Source organism: Aplidium turbinatum, chromosome 14 (genome assembly GCF_918807975.1).
Source record: "Aplidium turbinatum chromosome 14, kaAplTurb1.1, whole genome shotgun sequence".
NCBI lineage: Eukaryota > Metazoa > Chordata > Ascidiacea > Aplousobranchia > Polyclinidae > Aplidium > Aplidium turbinatum.
The window spans coordinates 12,217,470-12,241,460 of NC_137485.1; the positions used below are offsets into that span (position 1 = coordinate 12,217,470).

Sequence of the window (23,991 nt, forward strand, 5' to 3'; positions counted from 1 at the left end):
GATTATCCTAGTTGCTGGGGGAGATTCGCCCCCCAGACTCCCCAACACTTTCTCAAAAATCCAAGTCGAGTTACATTTTACCTAAGAAAGTGGTTTGGCACAGATAGTTTAATTTTCGTGGTTGCGTGTGAAATAACTTATTCATCGGACCGCTAAAAATATTCAGCTTGTCAAACTGGACCTTTGTTAACATTAGTTGAGTAACCCTGTGCTATAGGTTAGTTGTGCGGTTGTGCCAAGCAAGCAGATAGATGAGTTCAAGATAGACGCTTTGTAGCACTTGAAGAAAGGTTTATGTAGCACAAGTCAATGTAGGAATGAGAGTGAGACAAGGTAGTTTTATGTTCCTTGGTTTTATGTAGCTGGTGTTGCGCTCCTTTCAACGCAATAAAAAAATTGTTCATTAATGGTGTGGTAGCTCAGTCAACATGCATGGCTTTTACAATAGGCCTAACCTAATTCATCATGTCTTTCTGTCATGCAAATTTAGCGCTCATAAAGAGCAGTTTATGCAATGCTATGTTATGTTAGATTTTGGAACAAAGCAATAAGTAAATAAACATGTGGAATTTGTTTTATAGAAAATATATAGGCTAATTCTTACACGCCCATATGGTTGGGAACTTGAAAAGTGGCATTTATGCTTTGTGTGGACTGACTGTCGTAGCAATAGTAATCTATAGCTACAACTATGAATCATGGAGCACCTTCAGTACATCAGCTGCAGTAAACGCATTCTCGTTATCGAGCGGAAGGTACGGTATAACTGTTGACAATAATTCACTCATCTTCGAACTAAATGAAGCGACTGTGGTCATTTGTTTCGCACTGTGTTAGCAATTCCCCAAACAACAAATTTATTACAATTGAGATATTGCCAGTTACTGTAGGTGTTGAAGTTTTACAATGTGGTTAAATATTTTTTAATAATTTGTCTTTTAAGCTTTTGCTTTTGATCAAAACATGCCAAATTAAGTATGTATTGAAGTAGGCCCAACTTAGTTGTGATTCTAATGCCACCTTTGGTGTTAGTTTTACTAGAAAGACATCCCACGTCCAAGGCATGCATTTGTAATATTTGCTTATGTATCATTCATAAATAGGACTAAAGGCAATTTGTGTCAGGAAGCACCACCATCTGATAAAATACTGACGGTTTGACATACCGTACCTACTTCAGACCAGTAGCAGACCAGTAGCAGACCAGGAAAGGGCCGATTGCTCTCCCTCCCCTTAAAACACGAAAAAAGAACTTTATTTATTGCGTATTAGCAAGGCCGGGTTAATGTAAACCTACCGTACACATCATAATGTTTTGTTGAAATCCCCTCCCTCCCCTCTTAGACTTCTTGCTGAATCTGCGTCTGATGCAAATGCTGCGGTTTTTCAGTTAATTTCATCTGCACCTCTGACATCTTGAAGAACTCAGATGCTCATGGACTTAGATGCACAATAAGTTTGTGTTTTTTAGAGCGTCAAGGCTTGACTACTTATTTTTTCCAGAAATTTATCAAATGAAATACCTTTCGCTGAAGATCATCTTAGTCAGTTGTACGTCCATGAACCTTACAAGTTCGGTGAAAAAAAGAAGCAATTTCTCTTCCTCACTGACAAGGGAGCAAGTTTTTTCGGTGAGTCTCTTTTCAAGCAGGCTGTGGAGTGAGACTGAAAATAGCTTACCTGACGGCGACTTGACAGTTTTTCAAAATTCCAATCAAAGTCTAAACCATTACAAAATGTTTTTTTTTTTCATTTTAACAGTATTTCCATGACTCAATTAACAGCATGCTATCTTTTGAAGCAGGCTACAGGCTTGCATTACTGAAAGACGTAGCCTATATTTAAATACAGGGCCTTCCTTTCATAAAGTTTCACTTTCAGTTTTTTTTTTCACGCTACGTCTCCCTCCACGTAGCATGATTATTGAACAAGTTGCGTTGAAAAAAAAATTAAAAGATGGCCTAAGCCAGTGGTTCCCAACCGGGGGGAATTCCCCACTAGGGGGGGAATTTTGCAATTTTTAGGGGGGAATTTGGTTTTAGGATTGTAATCCTTTTTAAGCCTAGTAAGTTGGCCTACACTATAGCGTTAAAAAGGAAATTATTATTAGATTAACTCCCGCTTATAGCAACTGTGCACTGACATGGATGCAGGCCAGCAGGTAGGCCTACTTCTTTTTCATTCAAATACTCGATGGCTTTTAGGCTAAGAGGAAACGAAACCAAGCTAGCGTTTGAGCTCAGAAACGAGCTTAACTTATTTTTTGACCTTTAAATAAAATTGAAATTTGTTTCATTGCTGAATGATAACGGATGGATTAGATTCCTTGCTTCTTTGTTTGGTCCAATGAATAAACTAAATCTGAAAATGCAAGGGAAAAACACCAATATCCAATCGCCATCTCCGTTCAAAGCAGATTGCACATCAACATGGGTTATCTGTATTTATGAGCCATTGACATATTGATAGCCTACCATGTGAATTTACAAGCTGTAGGTTACTGCTTCCATGCTGGCTGAAGGCAGGTTGGAAGAGAGTGATTGATTAACGTCACTGTTATTAGAAGATTATCTTAAAGTAAGTTACTATAGAAGGCTCTGCTGTCCTGATCGTGGTGGGATTACGCTTTGTCTGGCCTCTACCTTTCGACCAGCCTGGCTTGGGTGCCCTTCAAGAAGCAGATGCCATACCGCTCAGCATTTAAAGATGCTTTGGAAGTTTTCACCAGCAAGCCTGATAATTGAAAAAGAAAAGTTAAAATGAACAATTGTAGGGGAGAGTGGGGCTAGTCGGAAAGATTTTTTTTTAAAGTGAAATTTAAAACAATTGGTGCATAACCTGACAACTTGAATCGGCTTAAATTATCATCTATGATGTCCTCTATCATACAACCAAAAATAAGTATTGAATCAATTCAGCTTTTAATGAAAATTTAAAATAAACAAACATAGCCTACAATTGATTTTTCAACTAACCCCATGCGTGGGGTTAGTTGAAAAACGTCAGTTTAATGCCCACTAATGAACTGGATAGGCCTACTCTTTTTTCAACCAACAAACATTTACATGGGGTTGTAAGCAAATATGTTTACTTGCTTTAAAATTAAAATGCAATGAATTCTACATCTAGCCTAATCATCGGAAAAACATTTTTTTAATAAACGCATTGTTAAAACTTGTGATGCCGCATATATAGCACTTTCCAAGTTATTCAAATTAAAATTTTACAATGTATGTCTGCTTAAAACAAGTAAGCCTACATTGGAACTTATACTACTTATTATCATACCACGACGATATACTCGTATCATACTACATAGTTATGCTGTTATTAAAACATTTTCCAACTAACCCCACCCACTATTTTCCAACTAGCCCCATTAGCATATGACAAACTATTTTCCTAAAATATTCAAGCATGGTGCATTAAACTAAAATTTGTTTATTTCTTAGTGTTGTAGAACACCTACAGCTGACACACACCAAAAAACTTCTTCCTATCTTTATCGATATCGACGCATGAGATGTTTTTATATACGCTAAAAAATTTACTTCGAAAGTAAGAAAACACAAAATTGTCAGCCAAACAAACATACCTTGACTCAACAAATCGAAACTAACATGTATTGTGTGTTTTTATAAACTACTTCACATGTTTGCAGTAAATATTTAAAAAAGTTATGGAGAGTTAAAAAAATGATCATTTTTCAACTAACCCCGCCTTCCAAGTAACTCCACTCTCCCCTACATGTTATCATGTTTAAGGAATTATCATCGGTGCTGGTTGTTGACGGCAAAGAACAAGTTCTTCCAGAGTTGGAAAAAGAATTGATTTTGTAACATCTCACGCTCATTAGAACTAGAATTCATTTGATACTTTCCTGAAGTTTATGACAATAAGCTTGATTTAATACGAAATTCATTCACATTGTTGATGGAAAACCTTCCCGATAAATTGCAGGATGAATTTTTGGAACTCAAAATGGATTCTTGCGCAAGAGACTTATTCAGAAAAAAATCAATCACTGGATTTTGGCCATTAATGTGTAATTCCTATCCCAAAGTGACAGAGAAAGCTATTCGAAATATCCTCCCGTTTGCTTTCACTTATCTATGCGCAGATTAGATGTGGAGAATGATATTCGTTATGCTCTTTCCAATACTCTTCCACCACAGTCATGAGTTGTCAAAACAAAAAATCATAAGCTTCACACAGACTGTTAAATGCATTGACTTTTATATTTTGATTGAGTGTATTCTTTGAATAAAATACGTTTCAGCACTGTTCTTCGTTAATTAAATTATTTTAGTATGAAAAGGAATATTACAGGCTAAAAAGCTTATTAGCCTACTAGCGAAAGTTTAGTTTATTTTCCAAGACTTAGATTAAAATATTAATGTAAACGAGTTTTTAACAAAATAAATTTATAGGGGGGAATTTAGATTTGAATAACTACTAAAAGGGTCCACCGGATAAAAAAGGTTGGGAACCACTGGCCTAAGCAAAAAAGCCGAGTTTTCTCAAATTTGTTCACAAAAGTTGATTGAGAAACAATAAGACCAGCGAATTAGTCCTGCAGACGCTGGATCAATGCAAATAAACAGTGCTTTTACCAGGCTGGGAATATCGAATTCTGCGTTGCTCTTCAAAAGTGTTGCCAGATGCTACTTAACTTAACATTAAGTTATAGTTTAAAGTTGTCTAATCTTGCATTTTCGTAACTATATAAAGCTGATGTTTGTGAATTATTGTTACTGTTATGATAGTTTCACATCTTACATCACATATAATGCTTTATTAAATTTTAAAACAAACATTAGCCCTATTTAACTGAACTGGCAACTTTAATATTGACCCTTCCCTGAGCAAAGCTACTAGAGGTGATTTAGTTCGGGCACTGAAAATGAAACATGACAAAGAGAAAAACGATCTTGAGAGAACGTCTGCTAAAATTCCCTCTATTGTGTCTATTCTCTTGTAATTTATTCATTTGCATACAGCCAGGCTAATAAAAGTTTTTCGAACTAAAGACACGAGATTTATCAAAATTAAATCTTCAAAGTTCTTAGAAAAAGGATATTTAATATACTGTATTGAGTGTATAATATACTGTAGTTGGCAATTTTTTACTTCTTCAAACAGATTTTTTGCGAGCTCGTGCCATTGTTGTCATTAAACTTATTTATTCTAAGGAAATGTCACAATATCCTTTAGCTTGTGAATTGTAAAAAGGACTTTTATTAACCTATTTTGTGCGAGATAAACGTTTTTTTACCTACTGACTCAAGGTTTGTTGATTCTGTTAAGTATTGAAATATGATTTCACACACGCCTACGCCCTACATGTCCTCACATTCGGCATGGTAACTGTTGTATCTACAATAAGTCACTGAAAACTAGTCAGTGAGTTTCGCATTGATTTACAACTGTTGAACAAGCTTTTCGTATAATATTAGCAAAGTGTGTTTTTATATAACTTAGCACTACCTCCATCGCAGATATGTGATGCCTTGAAAGCAGTGGTGGATCCAGGAAGGGGGGAAATCGCCCCCCCTAAAAATACTTGCTAGATGCTCCCCTGCTTGAATGAAGAAGTTTTCCATTGGTTTAAACTAAAGTTTGTGGACGCAACGTCGGCATACATCAAATCAATGTTACAAAGAACTGATTTGCTGACTGAAAGTTCTCCTCATGAAGAAAAATATGCCTGTATTCAATGTTGTGTTATTTGTTAACGTATTTATGTCTTAATCTTCTTTGTTTAAAAACACTTTCTAAAGCTTTCCGGGAGTTGCACTGTTTCTGTGCGACTCGATTTTTGTATCACTACAGTAACATTGCATTGATTGGTAATATTTTTGTCGTTTCGTCAAGAATATGAGGGTTTCAAACAGTGCATTGGAACAATACCTTTGTTCTGCAGCACATTCAAAGTCCAACCACCAGCAATTGTGGTCAAAAGAACCATACCTGAGCAGGAGAAGAGAACTTCAAGATCGCTGCAGCCAACAAAAGCCCGAACAGCTGATCGATCTGTCCCGATTTATCTATGACGACAAACATAAAGTTATAATGTGTGTCGTTCCTAAAGTAAGTTAAATTTAATTATTTAATATAAAATCGTATGTGCATAAGAGGCTCGTGGCTTCAATGAGCATGAACAAAAAAAACAAAAAGAAAGAATAATGAGAAATAAGCTCTTACGAGAACTAAATTTTCCTCAAGTGGTTCAGCTTCTCCCACGTGGGAGAGCCCATGTTTATTTTCTCTGGCTACGAGCAGACCGGATATGGTAATCAAACATACCTGTGTTACGGTCACGTGATGGAGACGTGGGCCTGCCCGGTTACCAAACTACTCTCGGTTCCAGCCACCTCACACGACGAGCCGATCGCATTGCAACTCAATATTCTAAATGCAGGCTAAGCATTTAAGCACCAGTAAAATTTGTAAACGAAATCTAAATTATTAAAAAACTGCTTGGTAAAAAGTTTGCTACCCCTTCTCCGATTTCTAGGCAGTTGTAGAGTAAACAAAACTAACAAAAGAAAGCTGGTGAATGCCCAAGACAGCAAAATCTGTAAATTTTACATTGATTGAACGTCTTAGGTATAGGCTAGCCTACAATGCAAATGTAACACATTTTAACATACAACATATTTTCAATGACAGAACTGAAGTTTGATAGAGGTGATCACATTAAACAAGAAATTTAAAATTAAGAGTCAACCACTCTAAATAATAATTTTTTGTTTTTGTAAGACTAAAAAAAACTTGTGTTGTAAGTTACAAAACCAAAGTTAATCTGGGGAGCAAGATTAAATTTCAACTAGATTGTTTTTTTTGTGTTTCTTTCTTATTTGTATGAGGGTGGCAACTGACTTCGTTGACTCGTGGTCTTTTGCTGTTATCCTAGTAACCAGCACCACATTCAAAGTATTTATTAATGTATCTGTGCGTTAACTGTTGTATGTGTGCTGTAGTACTAAAACAAATAACAAAGAATTTCAGACAAACACCTTACCTGGTCCAGATCGGGTGCGGATCTGACCAGATCTTTACCAAATCTGAACTATAAAGTGTCGGTCTGGGATCTGTTATGAAATGTTACGAGTTTTGAAATGAATTGAAAAAAATTTTCCGAAAAGAAGCAATGTTTCATTTTGGTGCAAAATTCTTTTCTTTTGGTTTCGGTTCGTGCTAAGTTTCTTAGCGGTAAAACGTCGTTTGGGCCAATTTGTTTTAAAAAATTTCAACTGCGTAATTCCAATTTAATCATTTTTCAACAAAAACTAATCAAGGATTTGTATTTAACAAATATTGCAAAATGGTTGATAAGTGTGGTCCTGTTCATTTAGCCTCTGATCCCTTTATGGTTAGGAAGGTCACACCATACGCTTGTGATAAAGAAAATGTTGGCTCGAATTAGCGTTGCCAAGACCATAATTTAAAATAGGCTGTCCCTCCGCTTTGAGGTGTGTTTGACGCCATGATAATTGCATCAGTTCTGAGTTGATAATATATTAGGCTACATACTGTTGATATTGTTATCAGTTTAATTATTTTGACGTAACACACAAATATATAAATAGTGTAAATAATGCGTTTAGTATAAAATAATACATTGCGACTTGTGGTCGCCTTCGTATGTCTAAATTCTATGAAATCTGAGACAAGACTTCTAACACCAAATCCGCTTTTAATTCCATTCTATACGCAATATGAATTGCTGTATATCTAGATTTCGAGTATTAAACTCTCTTCAGTACAGCTTGAATAGCGAATGAATAAACACTACAATGAACCAGTATATATAATGCGAAAACAACACGTAGGCAACAATGACGAAACAAATGCTTCATCATCATTGTCTACCTGGCAGGAGATTTGACAGTAGCGAAACGGTATAAGCGAACAACAGATAAAGGCCAACGGATAAAGCTACACGTTGAGAAAACTGCGTGAACAATAATATCAAAGTGGAACAGTATCACACTAGTTTAACGTCTTTTCGGACTTGTGGTAAATGCAGTAGTGTGCTTGGTTGTTATTTATCCGGCCATCGTGACGTCACAAATGTTCACATCTCCACTGTTCGTAATTCCCTCCTCCTGGCTACGTTGCAGCTGCAAAAAATAAAATTGGCCAACGCTTTCAAAAAGTTGTGGATTAATAATCCAGTATTTTAAATTTATACAAATTACATTTTTTAATGTTATTTACAGGCGGCTTGTACAACGTGGAAAAGGCACATTTGGTACTTCAATGGAAAAGTTAATAAAACTGGCATGGGAAAAGGAAACACTCGAAAGCTGAATCTTAATAGTGGATATTTGAGTCTAATGTCAAGGTATGTTAAATATGCCAGGTCCAGATATACGTTTAAACAACCAAACTTGGCAATAAATAAACCCGACTGGTTTTAATTGCAACGACGTTGACAGGATAGGACACTTGTAGTCGCATCACAAATCCACAATCACTTATATCAAAAGTTCATTAGGTCGTCCCGCAATATCAATACAAAATTCATTGTGTAAATTACTAAATTTACCATACGAGGTGCAAGATTACATTCATTGTGATCTACTTAATATATATTTTTCAATCTCTCGTCTCTGGCTACCGGAATACCGTAGAACAGAAACAATGATAAAATGTTATTGCTATGTGACACAATATGTTTACTTCAATACAGCTTGTCAAAGCCTGAAGTCTTCAAGCGGTTCTTGACATATACGTCATTCTTTGTCACAAGGCATCCATTCGAAAGGCTGGTATCCGCTCACAGCAGTAAATTTACTGAGAGGGCGCAACAAAATTACTATCGAAAAACAGTTGGGAGAGAAGTCGCCTACCGTCAGGCGAAGGAAAACTTGAAAGGAATAAAATATAAATTTACGAAGTAAGTTTGGCTGACTGTTTGACCCCTTTTGGAATCTGTAGAAGTAAGTACTATATTCAAATGAAAAAATATGTATTCTGCCATATAGTCATTACCTGATTTAGCCTTTTTAAGAAGTAGCCTAAGTCGTATCTAACAGACAAAATATCAGATTAAAAGGTTAACTTTCATCTTATGAAAGTTAAACCAAACGCATTTTACACCAGGGGAAAGTATTCTGCTCTTGAAACAGTCTATCATGTTCTGGTGAACAGTCTCATTCAACTTTCAATGCACTGAGTAAAGTTGGATATCATACTTGGATATTTCTACAATACTATAGTAGGCCTATACAGTAACCTATTATCCTACTTTCTCACTGGATTGAGGAATATCATTGGAGTCGGCAAAAATCAGATTCATAAATAAAGATCCTTGGCTCAAACAAGTTGATCAAATCCTGATCTTGACCTACACCACTGCAGTATGCAATGCCAACAACTATTAGGTCATTATGGACTCTGCCATAAAATAAAATTACTGGCCACTGCAGCCTACTGGAGTAGCCTACGATCTAGCCTACATGTAACAGCCAGAGACACCATGATGCCACATCAGGCATGATGCCAAGTGAAAGGAAACGACATGTAAACAGTAACGAACATGCAAATCTACCTGCTTATTCTACCGTACTTTCTATCATCATCACGTGTAGTATCCGATACGAAGGTTGGCTATCACTTGCTTCCACATGTCACGTTCATCCGCTACTCTTTTTGCTTCTTCGATGCTTAACAAGTCAGCCCAGTGTTTTGCATCATCTACCCAAGTTCGTATCCTTCTTCCCCTGCACCTCCTTCTTTCCAGAATATCTTCAATAACCAATTGATGTAGCTGTCCTGCCGATCCTCTCAAAATATGTTCCGCAAATTTCATCTTTTGTTTTGCCAAGTCGTTTGCCCATCTATTTTTCACTCCAATTCGTTTTCTAATTACTTCGTTTGTAATGTTTTTTTTTTTTTTTTTTTTTTTATATGATACTTTTAGTATTCTTCTGTAGCACCAGAGTTGAAAAGCATTAATTTTCTTGTGAATTTCTTTGCTGTAGGTTCAACTTTCAATTCAGTTAAGTTTATTGTTTTGATGGCGATAAACAAACAAAAAGTGCATACAAATTGAGTGTCTATCAGCACAAGCACAACATATTTCACCTCCATATGACATGACTGGTTTGATGTAACAAGATAGAAGTCTCAGTTTTAATTGTAAATCTATATCTCTTCTTAAAAATTCCTTGCATTTCCAAAATGACGCTTTTGCTTGACCGATTCTTCTTTCTACATTATTGGTGCATCTTCCATCTTGTGTATTGAGGGACCCTAGGTACGTGTACGTGGTGACCTGATCCAATTGTTCTCCTTCCAGCTTAGTTTTTATTTTTATTGCATTTTTCTATCAACAGTGTCTTTGTTTTCTTCAAATTTAGTTTCATTCCGTATTTATTACTGATTTTATTAATTTTGTCCGTACTTTCTTGCAGTTTTTCTTCTGTGTCAGCGAGAATAACAGTGTCATCTGCATATTATAATGTTGCTTACTACTTGGCCATTGAATTTGACTCCGTTTTTGTTTAGTGTTGTTGATGTTTCCTGGATTATTGCTTCGCTGTAAAAATTGACTAATATTGGTGAGAGTATGCATCCCTGCCGTACCTTGAATATTGGGAGTAGCCTACAAATTCTGTGAGAGTGCCACCACTTCGAACTGCTGTTGCTTTATGTAAGATATATGTTTTTTATAAGTCTTCTTTCGGAGAACGGGACATTAAATTTGTCGAGCAATTGTTGTAATTTGGTGTGTTTTATCCTGTCAAATCAGGGGCGTAGCCTCAATGGAAGCAAGGGAAGCTTTGCTTCCCCAGTCAATATTGAAAAAAAGAGAAGATGATATTTTTCAGTAAAACGATTTCGTAATTTCTTTACCTGAATACAAATTAGAACAGTTTCTAATTCATGTTCACGTATGATGTCAGCTCGGTTTTAATTTTAAAAAAGTTGAAAGCTTACGGAAGCAAAGATTCGTATCGCATCCCTTGCTCTCGATTTTGCTATAAGAAGAAACATGTGAGAGATCATTAAAAAGATGCTAAAGTCATAGAAAGGATCAGGCACAAAGACACTTCCTCTATGGGCAATCACAAATCTAAAGCTTTAACGAATCATTAAATGACACAAAACTCTCAAGTTTTTGCTCGAAGTCAGTCTTTATACTATCGACGACTAGCTATCTCACACACAGCATTACAATTTCATTTTACAATTTATTTGTTGCAGAACCGGTTTTCGTTCATACAGAACTAATCAGTACAACTATTAATAAATTATAATAAACATTTAGTCATTACGTTTCTTTTAACTAATCTGTTGAAGCAATATTTTAATTGCTTACCTTGTCGAAAGGTTGCCAAATTGGCCAAATTCCTCGAATTAGGCTTTTTTAAATTAACTCTTCAAAGTGCATAATAATCAATATTTCTCAAATATCGTAACCTTACCAGATAAAACCATATTCACCATTGTTCAATACATGTTCTATGCTTGTTTAATACTCCTAATGTGGCAGAGTCATAATCTGCTACAGTCCTTTTATACTTGCTATCTTTCGGGCTGCTTTCAGAATTATGTTTGCTACAATTTATTAAAATCCGCTACAAGTCATAAAATATATGAACATTTTATTATTTTTAATAGAAACAGGTAAATATATCCATTTGGCTTTTTTTTCTAATATTTTTCTTGTTTTGGCCTTTTTTGTTTTATTTTGGCTTTAAGACCTCTTTATGGTATGGCAACTTTGCTCTGTTGGATTTTGTGCCAGTGGGCTATGTAATGAGAAAATTTAAGGCGCTGTTATGGTTATGATATCGGCCTAGTAAGCAAAAGTTTGAGCCAAATGTTGGCTTTACACTGTTATCCTGGCTGGATAGACTTTGGCATAAAACAGGATAGCCTATGTGAGGTCTAGGCTAGACTTGACTGAAATGAATTCTGGCTTAAGCTACTACAGCAGTAGGTAGCTGTAACTGAGATTTTGGTGCTCTCTAATTTTGGTTACCCCCCTAGAAAACGTGCCTTCGACACGCTCTACTCCCCCACGAGTTTTATTGCTTCCCTTGCTCAACCAACCAGGATACGCCACTGTGTCAAATGCTCTGCTGTAATCTAAAGTGTATGCTGTAATCTAAAGTGTATTTTCCATTTTCTATTCTCTGTTCGCCGATTGTTCGTAAGAGGAAGATTGCATTTCTTGTTCCGGGTCCTGTTTTATATCACACTTGATTTTCATGAATTTGTTGCTGTATTATTGGGGTTATTCTTTTTTGATAATGTGTAGCAGAATTTTTCTGGCGTTTGTTATCAGACTTATAGTCCTGTGTTCTTCACATCTCATTGTTTTTGTTATTTTTTTGTATTGGGATTAAGATACTTTTAGTGAAGTCATCCGAAATTTCACCACTGTTGTAGCCTACATCTTATTTATTAGCTTCGTCATGTTCTGCAATCCCCTTTCTCCCAATTGTTTCAGAAGTTCCGCAGGAATTTCATCTATCTCATTTGATTTTCCATTTTGGAGGCTTGCTATGATGTCTCCAATTTCATCTTCCTTTATTTTTGTAGCTTCAGATTTTGCTGGAGACATTTCTATATTGTCTCGTTCATCATCATATAGGCTAGTTCTGACACATATTCTTGCCATTTGTTGGTAATTCCTTCTTGAGTTTGGATTACTTGTCCATCTTTATTGATCAGCTCCATCTTTGCGGCTGGAGGTTGAAGTTTCATTTCTTTTAGTTTGAATACAGTTTTGGCGATCTCATGTCATCTAGAATTCTAGGTGCTCAACTCTTTGTACTTTTTTTCCAGTAATCTTCTTTTGCTTCTCTGCACATTTGTCGGATCTTCTTGTTTAGTTTTTTTTTTTTTTGTTTGTACAGAAGTGTGTCTTTTACAAGCAATGGTCCTTTCAGATTTCGCCTTTCTTTCATTTTATTCAGTAGCCTATCTCTTCCGTCATCCAGTGTTGCTTTTTCTTTAACAAATTCCTCCCGCATATGTTTTCAGCAACGTATTTTATACAATTTTTCATCTTATTTCAGTCTGTTTCTAAACATTTCTTTGCAAGTTTATTGTCCAGTTCTCCTCTAAATTTTTCACGTTGTTTTGCCCAAAATTTGGACTTGCAACTACAGTAGAAAAGTAATGGTTGTTTTTCACTATGTCTTGTCGATAATACGAATATAGCCTACGATCAATAGTTCACGTCCGGAAAAAAAGAATAAGTGGAGGTACAGATAACAGCTGAATCAAAGAGTTATTCACAAAATAAGTGCACCTTCGATACTCGTCAATGTTTATTTACTGATTTATGGCGCATAATGATCAGTTTTTACGTGTGGAAACATAACAAGCAGAAGCCAACAAGCACACTTTGTTTGATTGTGCAGCAAACTTGTTTGGCGGCCGTGTTGGGCAGGCTGTTTGGTCGCTGTCACAATCATTTAAGCTGTGCCTTGTCGAATAGCCTAATTCATTTTATGTTGGGTTGATTGTATGTAGATATGGCTATTTTTTGGCTATTTTTTGGTATTTAAATGAAACACTTGCGGTCTCTTAAAACTACTTAGCAGTCACCCAAACCAAACCTTAAAAAAACCCTGGTCTGGGGTTCTCTAGCTTGTTGGTGTCCCACAATGAACGTTTCTTTGTCTTCTTCAATGCTTTCATTTTTTTTTGCACATCACCACGTTATGATCAGAATCACAGTAAGCACTTATTCGTACCTTTGCATTAATCATCTCATGTCTGTGTCGTTTGTAGTGTTTAGCTCTATTCAATAACTTAGGTAGGCTACTAGTAACTAAAATGGCTGCTGATGGCGACAGCCGTATAAAATATACGCGAACTGTAGGTCACGTGTTCTACGGATGAACACACAGGGAGGCAATACTACATCGTTTAGGCTACTCATTACAATGTAGTCTATTTGATTTTTTGTGATTTCATTTGGCGATTCCATGTATGCCTAGAGTTTGCTTTTTGTTCAAACCATGTGTTTGCTATAAACAGGTCGTTTTTTTCCAATATTCTATCAGTTTTTCGCCATTGTCGTTTTGTGTTCTAAATCCAATGGGCCCACAATTTCTTCATACGTGATATCACCAACTTTAGCGTTAAAATCCCTCAGTAGGCCTACTACCAGTTGATTTTTTGTACTTTCTTATTGTTTCCTTCAAATTTTCGTAAAAAGTTTCTTTGTTCTCCACGCTTGCATCCTCATTTGAGGCATGTGCTTGTATTAGCAATGTGTTGAAAGGGTGTGTGTTTATTTTCAGGCAAATAATTCTTTCACAAATTAGATCATAAAATATCAAGGATTTTTTTTCTATTTTGTCGCATTACGAAGCCTACACGTTTTCTGCGCTTGATCCCTCCGGAGTATATCACCTTGAAGTTTTTTGATTTTGTTGGTATGTTGGTTGTGAAATATTCTGCTTGTGAGTGTGACCAGAAAGTTTCGGAAATTCCTAATATACAGTATCCTGCTGGTTCAACTCTTCGCTTTCTTTGATCACACACACTAGCTACCCAGGTTCATTCAGCCCTCTTACATTCTAAGTTCGTAATTTCCTACAGTCAATGATTGACGATGAAGTCCTGATTATTTTTCCTCAGGTGCTCCACCGGGCTAAATTACAGTGATTCGTGTGTATCACTTGCCCTTTGTTTGCCGAGATTTGAATTATTCAACTTGTGTTTACTCATGACAATACAAAGGGGCTAGTAAGGTACATTAAACTCCCAGAACTAACTCACTTAACAGTAGGCCTACCATGTTTGGTTAAGTGCGCCAACCTTTGATCCTAATGGATTCATCCGCTTGCCGTCCTTTCCAAGCACCGTTGACGTTGGTTCTTACCGACTCACATTCATCCTCTACTTTGAATACTGACACCCTGCTACCGTGCCAGACCGTTACCCAGATAGGGATGCTATCAGGTGCTACACCTTGCCCAAGAGTGGCCTGAAAGCATACGACAGTTAAGAGGTAACTCCACTTTCCTCAATTCAGAAAAACCTGTCTTCGGATGCAGTTTTATGTCATGCTGCCCGGTACTTTATATGGTTGAAAATATTTTACTAGCACTGTAGTGCACAATGTAACCAAAATACGATAAACTAAATTAAGCTCGAAAAATGTGCTTAGTGAAAAAATTAGGTCTATCTACCGTTTGGAGGTAATTACCTACAGATTAAAAACTACTGGTTTGAACATTATTTTTGTAGTGTTAATAACAATTATTGTGCAATGTAAGTTTGTATGTGGACTAGCTCGAAACAAACACCGCCGTTGATTAACTTTTAATTCTTCACAACATTTTCCTAACCGGGAAACAAGTTTCAACTGGGTTAGAAAAACTTATCCTTGTGCTTGCGTATCATCGCAGAGGTGTTGGGGTATCAATAATCCGAAACGAAGCGTTTTTGAAGCTTGATCAGACGGAGCAAGAAGCAGCCTTGCGATACATTGAAACCATTAATAGAGGAAATATATCATTTCATCAGTTTGTAAAGTAAGATTGTTGAAATAAGATAAGATTGCTTATGAATACTTTATTGTATAAGGAAAGTCTTACATATAATTATTTTGCTTATCATTGCGTAGCCTAAATTGTGCTCAACATACATTTCTAATCTCCAGCTAATGAATACAATTTTGGTAAAGAGGTCACTTTCTTCAACCACAGACATATACAACCAAGAAACCACACGGCATTTAACATAATCCATTAAAATTGAACATAAACTATAAGCTACAAACGTTTTTGGCCATACACACGTTAGCCCTTATCAAGTAACAAAAAAAAAATTGCGTAATTTAAACGCCTCGCGTAATTTAAACGCCATGTGACGTGCCTTTCTTCTTTGCTCTGCCGTTTCATTTTATGCATTTCGTTTTTCAATTCAGTGTTTAGATCAGTTATTCATTTTCCCTGTAGATATTATTATTATTATTATTTATTTGCAATCAGACTCAAAGTCCATAGAATTCAAATTTTTAACAGTCATCACACAAAATATCAGACTAACACAACATCAAGCAGGCTACATCAAACAACGTACAAAATACTGTTGTAGTGAATATAAAATGTAGAATTAAAGTAGTAATCAGAAGACATAACATTGCGCAAAAGTGGATTAATTGATCTTTTGCAACGTTCTACAAATGCATAGCAATTTTTTCTTAATAGAGCATCAAATGTTAACACGTCGTTCTGTACCTGATACACTCTAGCACTGTCGCATCTCGACAAATTGTGGATAATTCTGTACGAGTCGTTGTAAGCAACTCGTATGCGATTTAAAGTAGAAGATTTATAGTTACACCATAGTTGCGAACCATACATTGGCATACAATATGATTGGTACATTACATTTTTAACTTCGGTAGAGCAATTTCCAAACTTGGACCTAAGCTGATTGGCAGCGACATAAAGAGATCGCACTTGCCTTTTAATATCTGCGTCATCACTGATGGTATCATCAATCAGTATACCTAAATATTTCACTTGTCCAACAAATTTAATTTGTGTATTGTACAGCCGCATGCATATGATAAGCAGTTATTTTTTTTTGTTGCTTGATGAGGGCTAACGTGTGTATGGCCGAAAACGTTTGTAGCTTATAGTTTATGTTCAATTTTCATGGATTGTGTTAAATGCCGTGTGGTTGCTTGGTTGTATATGCCAGCTAATGAACACGCCAAAACTATGTCCAGATGCAAGATATTGCTTTCACGGCTATTATTATAACAATTATGATGCTGAGAATTTTTTCTACATAGCAACATATTCGGCCATGTTGGCTACTGGTATCATTACCTTTATTTGTAGTGTGTCATTGGACTAGTTTCAGCTTGACCGATTTTCTCCAGGGAGGGATGTCTCACTTTTCGACTGGCATGCTACGCGATAAAACCAGTATGCATAATATATAGTTTAGTTCCGACTTTTTTTTTCACTGTTTTATTTTGCTTTGTCTTTAATGTAGCCACAGCAGCCTAAGTGGTGTTAACATCAGGCGGTAAACACTATAGCTTAAAAGGCTGTTGGTTTAACAAATTGGGTGGGCATATAGTTGCTGAAAGAATGGCGGCCGAGAAAGAGGAACTGGCCACCCTACTCTTGTTAGTGCCGAAGGCTAAGTATTATGAGAACCTTATCTTCTCATTCCCCAAAGCTCAATAACTGAGTATGGGACCTTTACTTTGCAGATATGTAGTAAGAAGCAAGGATCGTTATGCGCTTGACGTACACTGGCGGCCACAGGCCAGTTTGTGCAATCCTTGCCTTGTCAATTATGATTTCACTGTGCAGTTTCAAGACCTCGCTCAGGATTCTAATGTTCTTTTGGAATATTTGCAACGTGGAAAACCAGACTATGAAAAAGTATTTTTTAATACCAACTCTTCGCATGTTATCAATCGACAAAAAACATATCAAGCATTCCAGGGTATCGACAACAAAACCTTAATCGAACTAACACGGCTTTATTCGAACGATTTTAAAACCTTGGGCTATTCTTCATCGCTAAAAGACTATTTAAAGGACGAAAATAAATAACACAGTTCTGTATTACTGGTCACAGCGGTAAACCATAATCTCTTCGTGGGAAAATTGTAACATAAGATTCCCGAATCCGTTCGTCTGTATGTATCGACCGAAAAAGAAACACTCCTTGAAACGTCTATTCAATAAGTGTATTCCTGTAAAATTAGCCCGCGGCTATCGAAATGGGGTGCAACGCGATACACCACTAAAACTGTCACTACGATCACAGCGGTAAACCATAATCTCTTCGTGGGAAAATTGTAACATAAGATTCCCGAATCCGTTCGTCTGTATGTATCGACCGAAAAAGAAACACTCCTTGAAACGTCTATTCAATAAGTGTATTCCTGTAAAATTAGCCCGCGGCTATCGAAATGGGGTGCAACGCGATACACCACTAAAAACTGTCACTACGATACAGATTACTTGGATAAAAGACGGAACTTTTGTCCAGTTAGCAAGCACTAAGCAAACAGTTAAATGTGCGGCCAACTTTCAAACAATCATTTTACGAATGACCAGAATAGATAGCAATATCTCAAACTCACATATGCAGTACTGTGACGCAATAATGAAAGACAATTATGAAGTCATTCAAACAGGTGTTTAAAGCTGATGTAATATTTCCTGTTTAAACAGGTTTCAAACTGAAACAGGCCCAAACAGGTCCAAACAGGTTTGACACAAGTCTTATGAACGATGGTGCAATTTTGGCACATTTTCTAGCAACTTCCATGACGTAATATTCAGTAGACTTGAACGGTTTTTTATATGACGTTTGATTAGGTGAACCATTGTCTGGAACAATTACGCCTAGTCTTAAATTGAGAATTTGTTCTAGCCTACTCACTACAATTACTAACGTTGGTAGATCTATAGCTTTGCAGCAAGAATAGGTCTATAGAGGGTAAAATTAACTGAAATGAACCTTCACCCAACCCACATTTAATAAAATTCCGCTGTTTTTGCAATAAAACTAAAATGGAGCCCCATGTCTCTTTTTTTTACGTAAACTTTGCCTCCTGGCTTTTTGTAATTTCATCCCTACCTCATGCTATTCCACGAACGGATGCATGCAGGACCGTTGAGAGGTTAATTTGAGCCCGGTACAAAAAGATCTTCTGGCCCCAAATCAAGACACTTTTAAGCTTTTGCAAGTTTCCGGGCCCCTTGGAAAGGTTACAGGCCCCTAAAATAAAGCTTGGCCCAGGTCCAAAAGTATCCCCTGTCAACGCCACTGAATGCATGACATAGAAAAGTGTTTCAGAAAAGGAGAAGTTCATGATGATACCATCGCAAAACATACTTAGTCCTAGTAATGTAACCTAAGATGAATGCATGTGTGGGGTAACACCAGGGTTTCCAGCATCAGAAAGCAATGGCACTTTTGCACCCACTGATCACAATGTCTCATTCTACTACGGCACATTTAACTAAACTTACAGCTTAGCGGTTTGCTTGTACACTAGGCTACATTGTTACATACAGAATGAAAAATAAACTAGAGGGAGAGATGTTTAGAGAGAGAGATGCTTAGAGAGACAGAGAGAGAGAGAGAGAGAGATATTTGCCTATTTGCCTTCCTAATACAAGTGGAGAAAAAGAAACGCAATTACATAAAAATCAAAATATAGCAATAGAAAGGTCTGGTAGCACCAAACAACCTTGCGGTTAACCAGTCAAGGTGCTGCCTGACATCAGGCATCATACATTTCAGCGTCAGACATTACAAATACTACATTAGCTGAATCAATAAATAGCATGATTAAACAGTAGCTTCGAAATCGAAATGAAACATGTGAGGTTTTGTAGAAAATTGAATCATGACTATAGCTAGCAAAACATGAGCATATAGGCTAATGAATCATATCGTGGAAGAACACAAGTTACACAAATACGAGGTTACATGTAGATAAAATAATTAAACTGAACAAGTATATTTAATATGAATTTAACAAGGTAATTTTATAAAGTTTTTTAAACAAAGCAAGGTGTTTGCTTTTTATACATTCCTTCAATTCACTCCACAATTTAGTACCCCGATGTGCCAAAACATTGTGTGCCACTGATTTGTTTATTTGTGGAATAAAATACTTCATTTTATTTAGTTGTCGAGTGTTGTGCGAGTGAATAATAAGACGATCTTGCAATACAGGTGGTAGATTATTATTGGAAACTTTATGCATAAATTGGCAATTTCGAGTTTGTAAATATCTTCTCGTTGTAATGAAATAAATTGACGGCGTCAGCGTCAGCGCAAATTGCCTAATAATTTTCCTGCGTAAAGTAGCCTACTGCGTCAGGGCGTCAGCTCTTAAAGAAATTGACGGCGTCAGCGCTAATTTCTAGCGCTATTTTAGCCAGGGTCTCACAAAACGGACGTATTTCAACCAAGTTTAGACTATAACAATACAATAGCTATGAATAAAGAGCAGGTATTGTGTTTTTAGACTGTATTGTAATTAGCTGCTTAGCCTACTAGTTATTTCCTTGTAGAAACACAAGCATTTCAAAATGTTTGTCTGACAATTTGTTGCGTTTGGGACGTATAGTGTCCTTTTCAAGTGAAAACATGTGTACCACAGCATCGTTGGATGATATTGGTGTGTTGTATTGCAAAAACAAGCCTTGAAAACGTTCAGTCGGAAATGTAGGCTATCACTGTTCCAAGCGTGCTGTGATGGTTTAGCATAATTATATAAACCTTTTAACAAGGTCCACTGCAACAAAATCGCTCTTTTCAAGGGCATAGAACTCTTGAAATAAACTATCTTCAACCTCCACGATGACATTCATTGATTTTTCGCTTTCTCTCTCTGATCCCTCGTTCTCGATAGGCTACTGCTCACGATATGAATGATCACCATTTGGCGAACTTCTTCCGCTTGTATTCCAGGTAGTTATTCCAACTAAAGCGAAAGCCGGTTGTTGTGTGCGACGCGAACACAACAGGTGCGGTAGTTAATTGCGCCGGTGACGTCACGATTTTCCTAATCCACCCGGCAGGACTGAGCACTGTTAAAGCACGCCAACTTGAAGAAATCACTCGGTTTCCAATGACTGCTTCGCAGCAATGAAGTTTATACGGTTTTTCTGTCAAGAAATAACACAACATAAGACACTAGTCACAATTCAGCAAGCATAACAGTCGAACTGATAAACGTACCAAATTTGTTGACAAACAGTTCTCAATCCACTGTACGGTACACAAGTTCCACAGGTTGGCCAATGACGCACTGAATAAATAAATTCGCGATGTTACCTTACACAATTATTACGTAGGCTACCGTACCGTACAACCATAACGCTAGGTCAATAATCATTAAAAAACAAAGAAACGTGGCAATTCACTTGGCCTAGTTAAGATCGGTTTACGAGAATTAATTTCCATTAGGCTGACAAATTATTGGTCAATAATTCAGTAGTAAACATAAATCCACAATTCACGACACAAATCAATCAATCATACAATTCAGAATAACAAACATACCGGTAGTATGACCGGATCAGTAATGCCAAATGATGCACTTGTACGCGAAGGATTCTATAGTGATTGACTCTGCAATATTTAAGTTTGAAGTATTAGCCTAACAACAATTTACGCACATCAGAGATACGTTACGTTTGTTTACGGTAGACAGTCAACATTCAGTTATACAAAACATTATTACATCACAAGTACGCTCACCAGTAAGTTGAACTTTGAGAGATAGCAAGCTGCAAATATGGAATTCAGCCTACACGCAAATAAGTATTACTGTACCATAGCAGTTGTCAAAAAGTCCTGTAGAAATACATAACAGAGAAGCAGCTAACAAAGCATAAACATCAATCAATCAACTTTCAGTCACAAACTACAGTAACTAACAAGTTCGGCTAGCTGGCAAACTAGCAGCAAAAACGAAAACGTCTCGAAAGTTCCATAGACAATCTCGTGGTGAGTGTTGCCATTTGCAAAGAGCGATAACATAACAATGAAGGGGAAACGACGCTAGGTGGCGAATACACAAATTAACGGGAGTAATGCGGTAAAACGAAAGGCAGGCCTATCAAGGACCTGTTGAAAATCTAACACTCCCGGGCCAAAGAAGGGCCAAACTGGCTCGTTCTTTTCATGAATAAAAGTTTTTCAACAGTCTATTGTCATGTAACAGTTCAGTCCTTTGTCTCTTCCTCATCGCTCTGATCTTCCAGCAAAATCTCAACGGTGTCTATTGGTGTCTCATCTTCATCTGGATCATCTTCTTCCCTTTGAACAATTACACAAAGTTTGGATATTGGTCTCTTCAGAGATCCGGTTGCAGTCTTCACTTCTACGGAACGAACAACGCCGTGACGATCAGGAAATGTTTCAATTACTCTGCCTAGTGGCCATCGTTGTCTGGGAGCAGAGTCATCAATCAAAAGGACGATATCTCCTCTTCGGATATTCTCCTTTCTGTGAAGCCACTTTGCTCTTGACATCACAGATCGTGGGTATTCCTTAACCCACTGCTTCCAAAAGGTGTCTGCCAGAAACTGCACATGGCGGTATCGATCACTTGGTCGGTAGCCATCTCTGTCGCAGCTTAACATTGGCGGTAAATTCGATGAAGAATTCAACTTCAACAAGTGGTTAGGTGTCAGGGGTAAGTCGCCATCAACTTCCAGTTTCACATCGGTGAGTGGTCTTGAATTGACGATGTCTTCTACTTCAAGAAGTAATGTGTGCAATGTGTCATCATCGAGTGGTTGTTTTGGTAAGATGTTCATAAGAATTTGACGTACTGTGCGAATCATTCTCTCTCAGGCTCCGCCCATATGGCTGGCTGTTGGGGGGTTGAATGACCATTCTATTCCTTGTTGTCGAAGGCTCTGGTGGATCTGGTTCTGATTCCACTCATCGATGGCTTGCTTCAAGATTCTTTCACAACCCACAAAGTTGGTTCCATTGTCAGAGAAGATTTTCTTGATGGGGCCTCTGCGAGCTATGAAACGCCGTAGGGCATTTATGAATGCGCCAGTTGTCAGGTCTGGTGCCACTTCCAAGTGAATGGCTCTAGTTGTGAGACATGTGAAAAGGCAGCCGTATCTCTTAATGTCACTTCGTCTGTTTCGGACATTCAGCGGCCCAAAAAAGTCAACGCCAGTCTGTGAGAATGGTGGCTGTGACATTTGTAACCTTGCTTCTGGCAGTTCTGCCATGAGCTGTTGTCTAGGTTTTGCGGTCCTTCGCCGGCAAGGCAGGCATCTTGCAAGTACCCTTTTAACCGCAACTTTGGCATTAACTATCCAGTATTTTTGGTTAATATTGTTCAGTGTATGGCTTTCACCCATGTGCTTCGATTCGTTAGTATGACAATGTTCAATTATCAAGTCCGTTAAGTGGCGCTCTGGAGCTATGATAGCAGGATGTCGCGTTTCGAACGGTAAGTCGGCTCTGTCGATTAGTCCGCCAACACGTAGAACATCTTTCATTAGGACAGGGCTGAGTTTTTCGAGTGGGATCCTCTTGGATTTGGGCATGTTTGGGTGTTCTCCTTTGGATAGAGATTTGATCCAGGCAGGAAAACTCTGACGCTGCTCGTGTTTGATTAACTCAATTTCTGCCTCATCAAGTTCTGGCACACTGATTGGTCCTTTCAGTGTAATCTGGGTTTCTTTCTTCATGCGCATCAGTAAGTACAGTACGATTTGAATCTCAGGAACCAAGCTACTGATAGTTTCAGTCGGCGCAGAGATGAGAAGTAGGAGATTAACTTGTTGGTTCCTTGGCTTTCAGTCGTAGAAGCAGTAAAGGTTTCGATTTTCCTCTTTGGTTTGTAAGCAGCAAAGATATTTTCAGATTGTGGTTTCTGAGCAGTTTGATTGGGCCACTCTTCTGGGGGTTTCCTCAGAAAATCTGGACCATTGAGCCACATCCCAGAATTCATCAAGGCTTTGGCCGTCATGCCCCTTGAAGCTTGGTCAGCAGGGTTCTGCTTCGTGTCAAGGACAAGAAAATTTGAAATGTCAGATTCAGCACCGAAATTGCCTACGCCTGTTTCTTTTGGTCGAGTACCTCTAAGCAACCAGCCTAAGGGTGTCCTGACTGCATCAGGTCCTTGCTTCGGGTTAGGTGCAAAGCGGCTTTCAATGCATCGGTGGGCGACAGCATGATCATTTCCGATCAACAGTGTAACTGTACCATGGTCCAGTTGCTTCGAGTCAATGCCTTGGAGGTGCTTGTGCGTTTGCAGGTACTCCGGAGAAGGCGCTGGAGTTGGCTTGGTAGGTATCTTGTCAACGACGATCACATCTGTCAGTTCTTGCACTTCGCCGCCAACTACTGGTAAAACTTTCAACGATACAGTTGAAGAACTGAAGGAATATGGTCCACTCGAAGACAGTGTTTGCACCTGGAAGTCACCAGATGGCTCAGGTTTCAGTTCAAGCATCTCTACAAGTTTTTGTTCACAAA

At 37.6% G+C, this 23,991-nt stretch overlaps 3 protein-coding genes across 3 annotated transcripts; 1 reads left to right on the top strand and 2 right to left on the bottom strand.

Moving 5' to 3' along the window:
- The first annotated feature begins 591 nt into the window (after window positions 1–591).
- Window positions 592–19,655, top strand: LOC145783355 (carbohydrate sulfotransferase 11-like). Its single transcript, XM_082595206.1, has 7 exons — window positions 592–755; window positions 1,504–1,631; window positions 5,924–6,090; window positions 8,226–8,350; window positions 8,699–8,905; window positions 15,390–15,515; window positions 17,216–19,655. Exons 1-7 carry the CDS (start codon window positions 613–615, stop codon window positions 17,562–17,564), a joined length of 1,245 nt encoding a protein of 414 aa, XP_082451332.1. The 5' UTR covers window positions 592–612; the 3' UTR covers window positions 17,565–19,655.
- A 2,052-nt stretch (window positions 19,656–21,707) lies between these two features.
- LOC145782904 (uncharacterized) lies at window positions 21,708–22,331 on the bottom strand. Its single transcript, XM_082594666.1, has one exon. The coding sequence runs from the start codon at window positions 22,329–22,331 to the stop codon at window positions 21,708–21,710; it is 624 nt and encodes a 207-aa protein (XP_082450792.1).
- Window positions 22,332–22,337: 6 nt separating this feature from the next.
- LOC145782905 (uncharacterized) lies at window positions 22,338–23,207 on the bottom strand. The gene has a single exon (XM_082594667.1). It carries the CDS (start codon window positions 23,205–23,207, stop codon window positions 22,338–22,340), a length of 870 nt encoding a protein of 289 aa, XP_082450793.1.
- Window positions 23,208–23,991: the final 784 nt, after the last annotated feature.

Coding starts and splice junctions, on each gene's coding strand:
- LOC145783355 (XM_082595206.1), top strand. CDS start 613: ATGGTTGGGAACTTGAAAAGTGGCATTTATGCTTTGTGTGGACTGACT. Junction 1,632..5,923: donor CAAGGGAGCAAGTTTTTTCG/GTGAGTCTCTTT, acceptor TTTGTTCTGCAG/CACATTCAAAGTCCAACCAC. Junction 15,516..17,215: donor TCATTTCATCAGTTTGTAAA/GTAAGATTGTTG, acceptor TTTACTTTGCAG/ATATGTAGTAAGAAGCAAGG.
- LOC145782905 (XM_082594667.1), bottom strand. CDS start 23,207: ATGCGCATGAAGAAAGAAACCCAGATTACACTGAAAGGACCAATCAGT.
- LOC145782904 (XM_082594666.1), bottom strand. CDS start 22,331: ATGATTCGCACAGTACGTCAAATTCTTATGAACATCTTACCAAAACAA.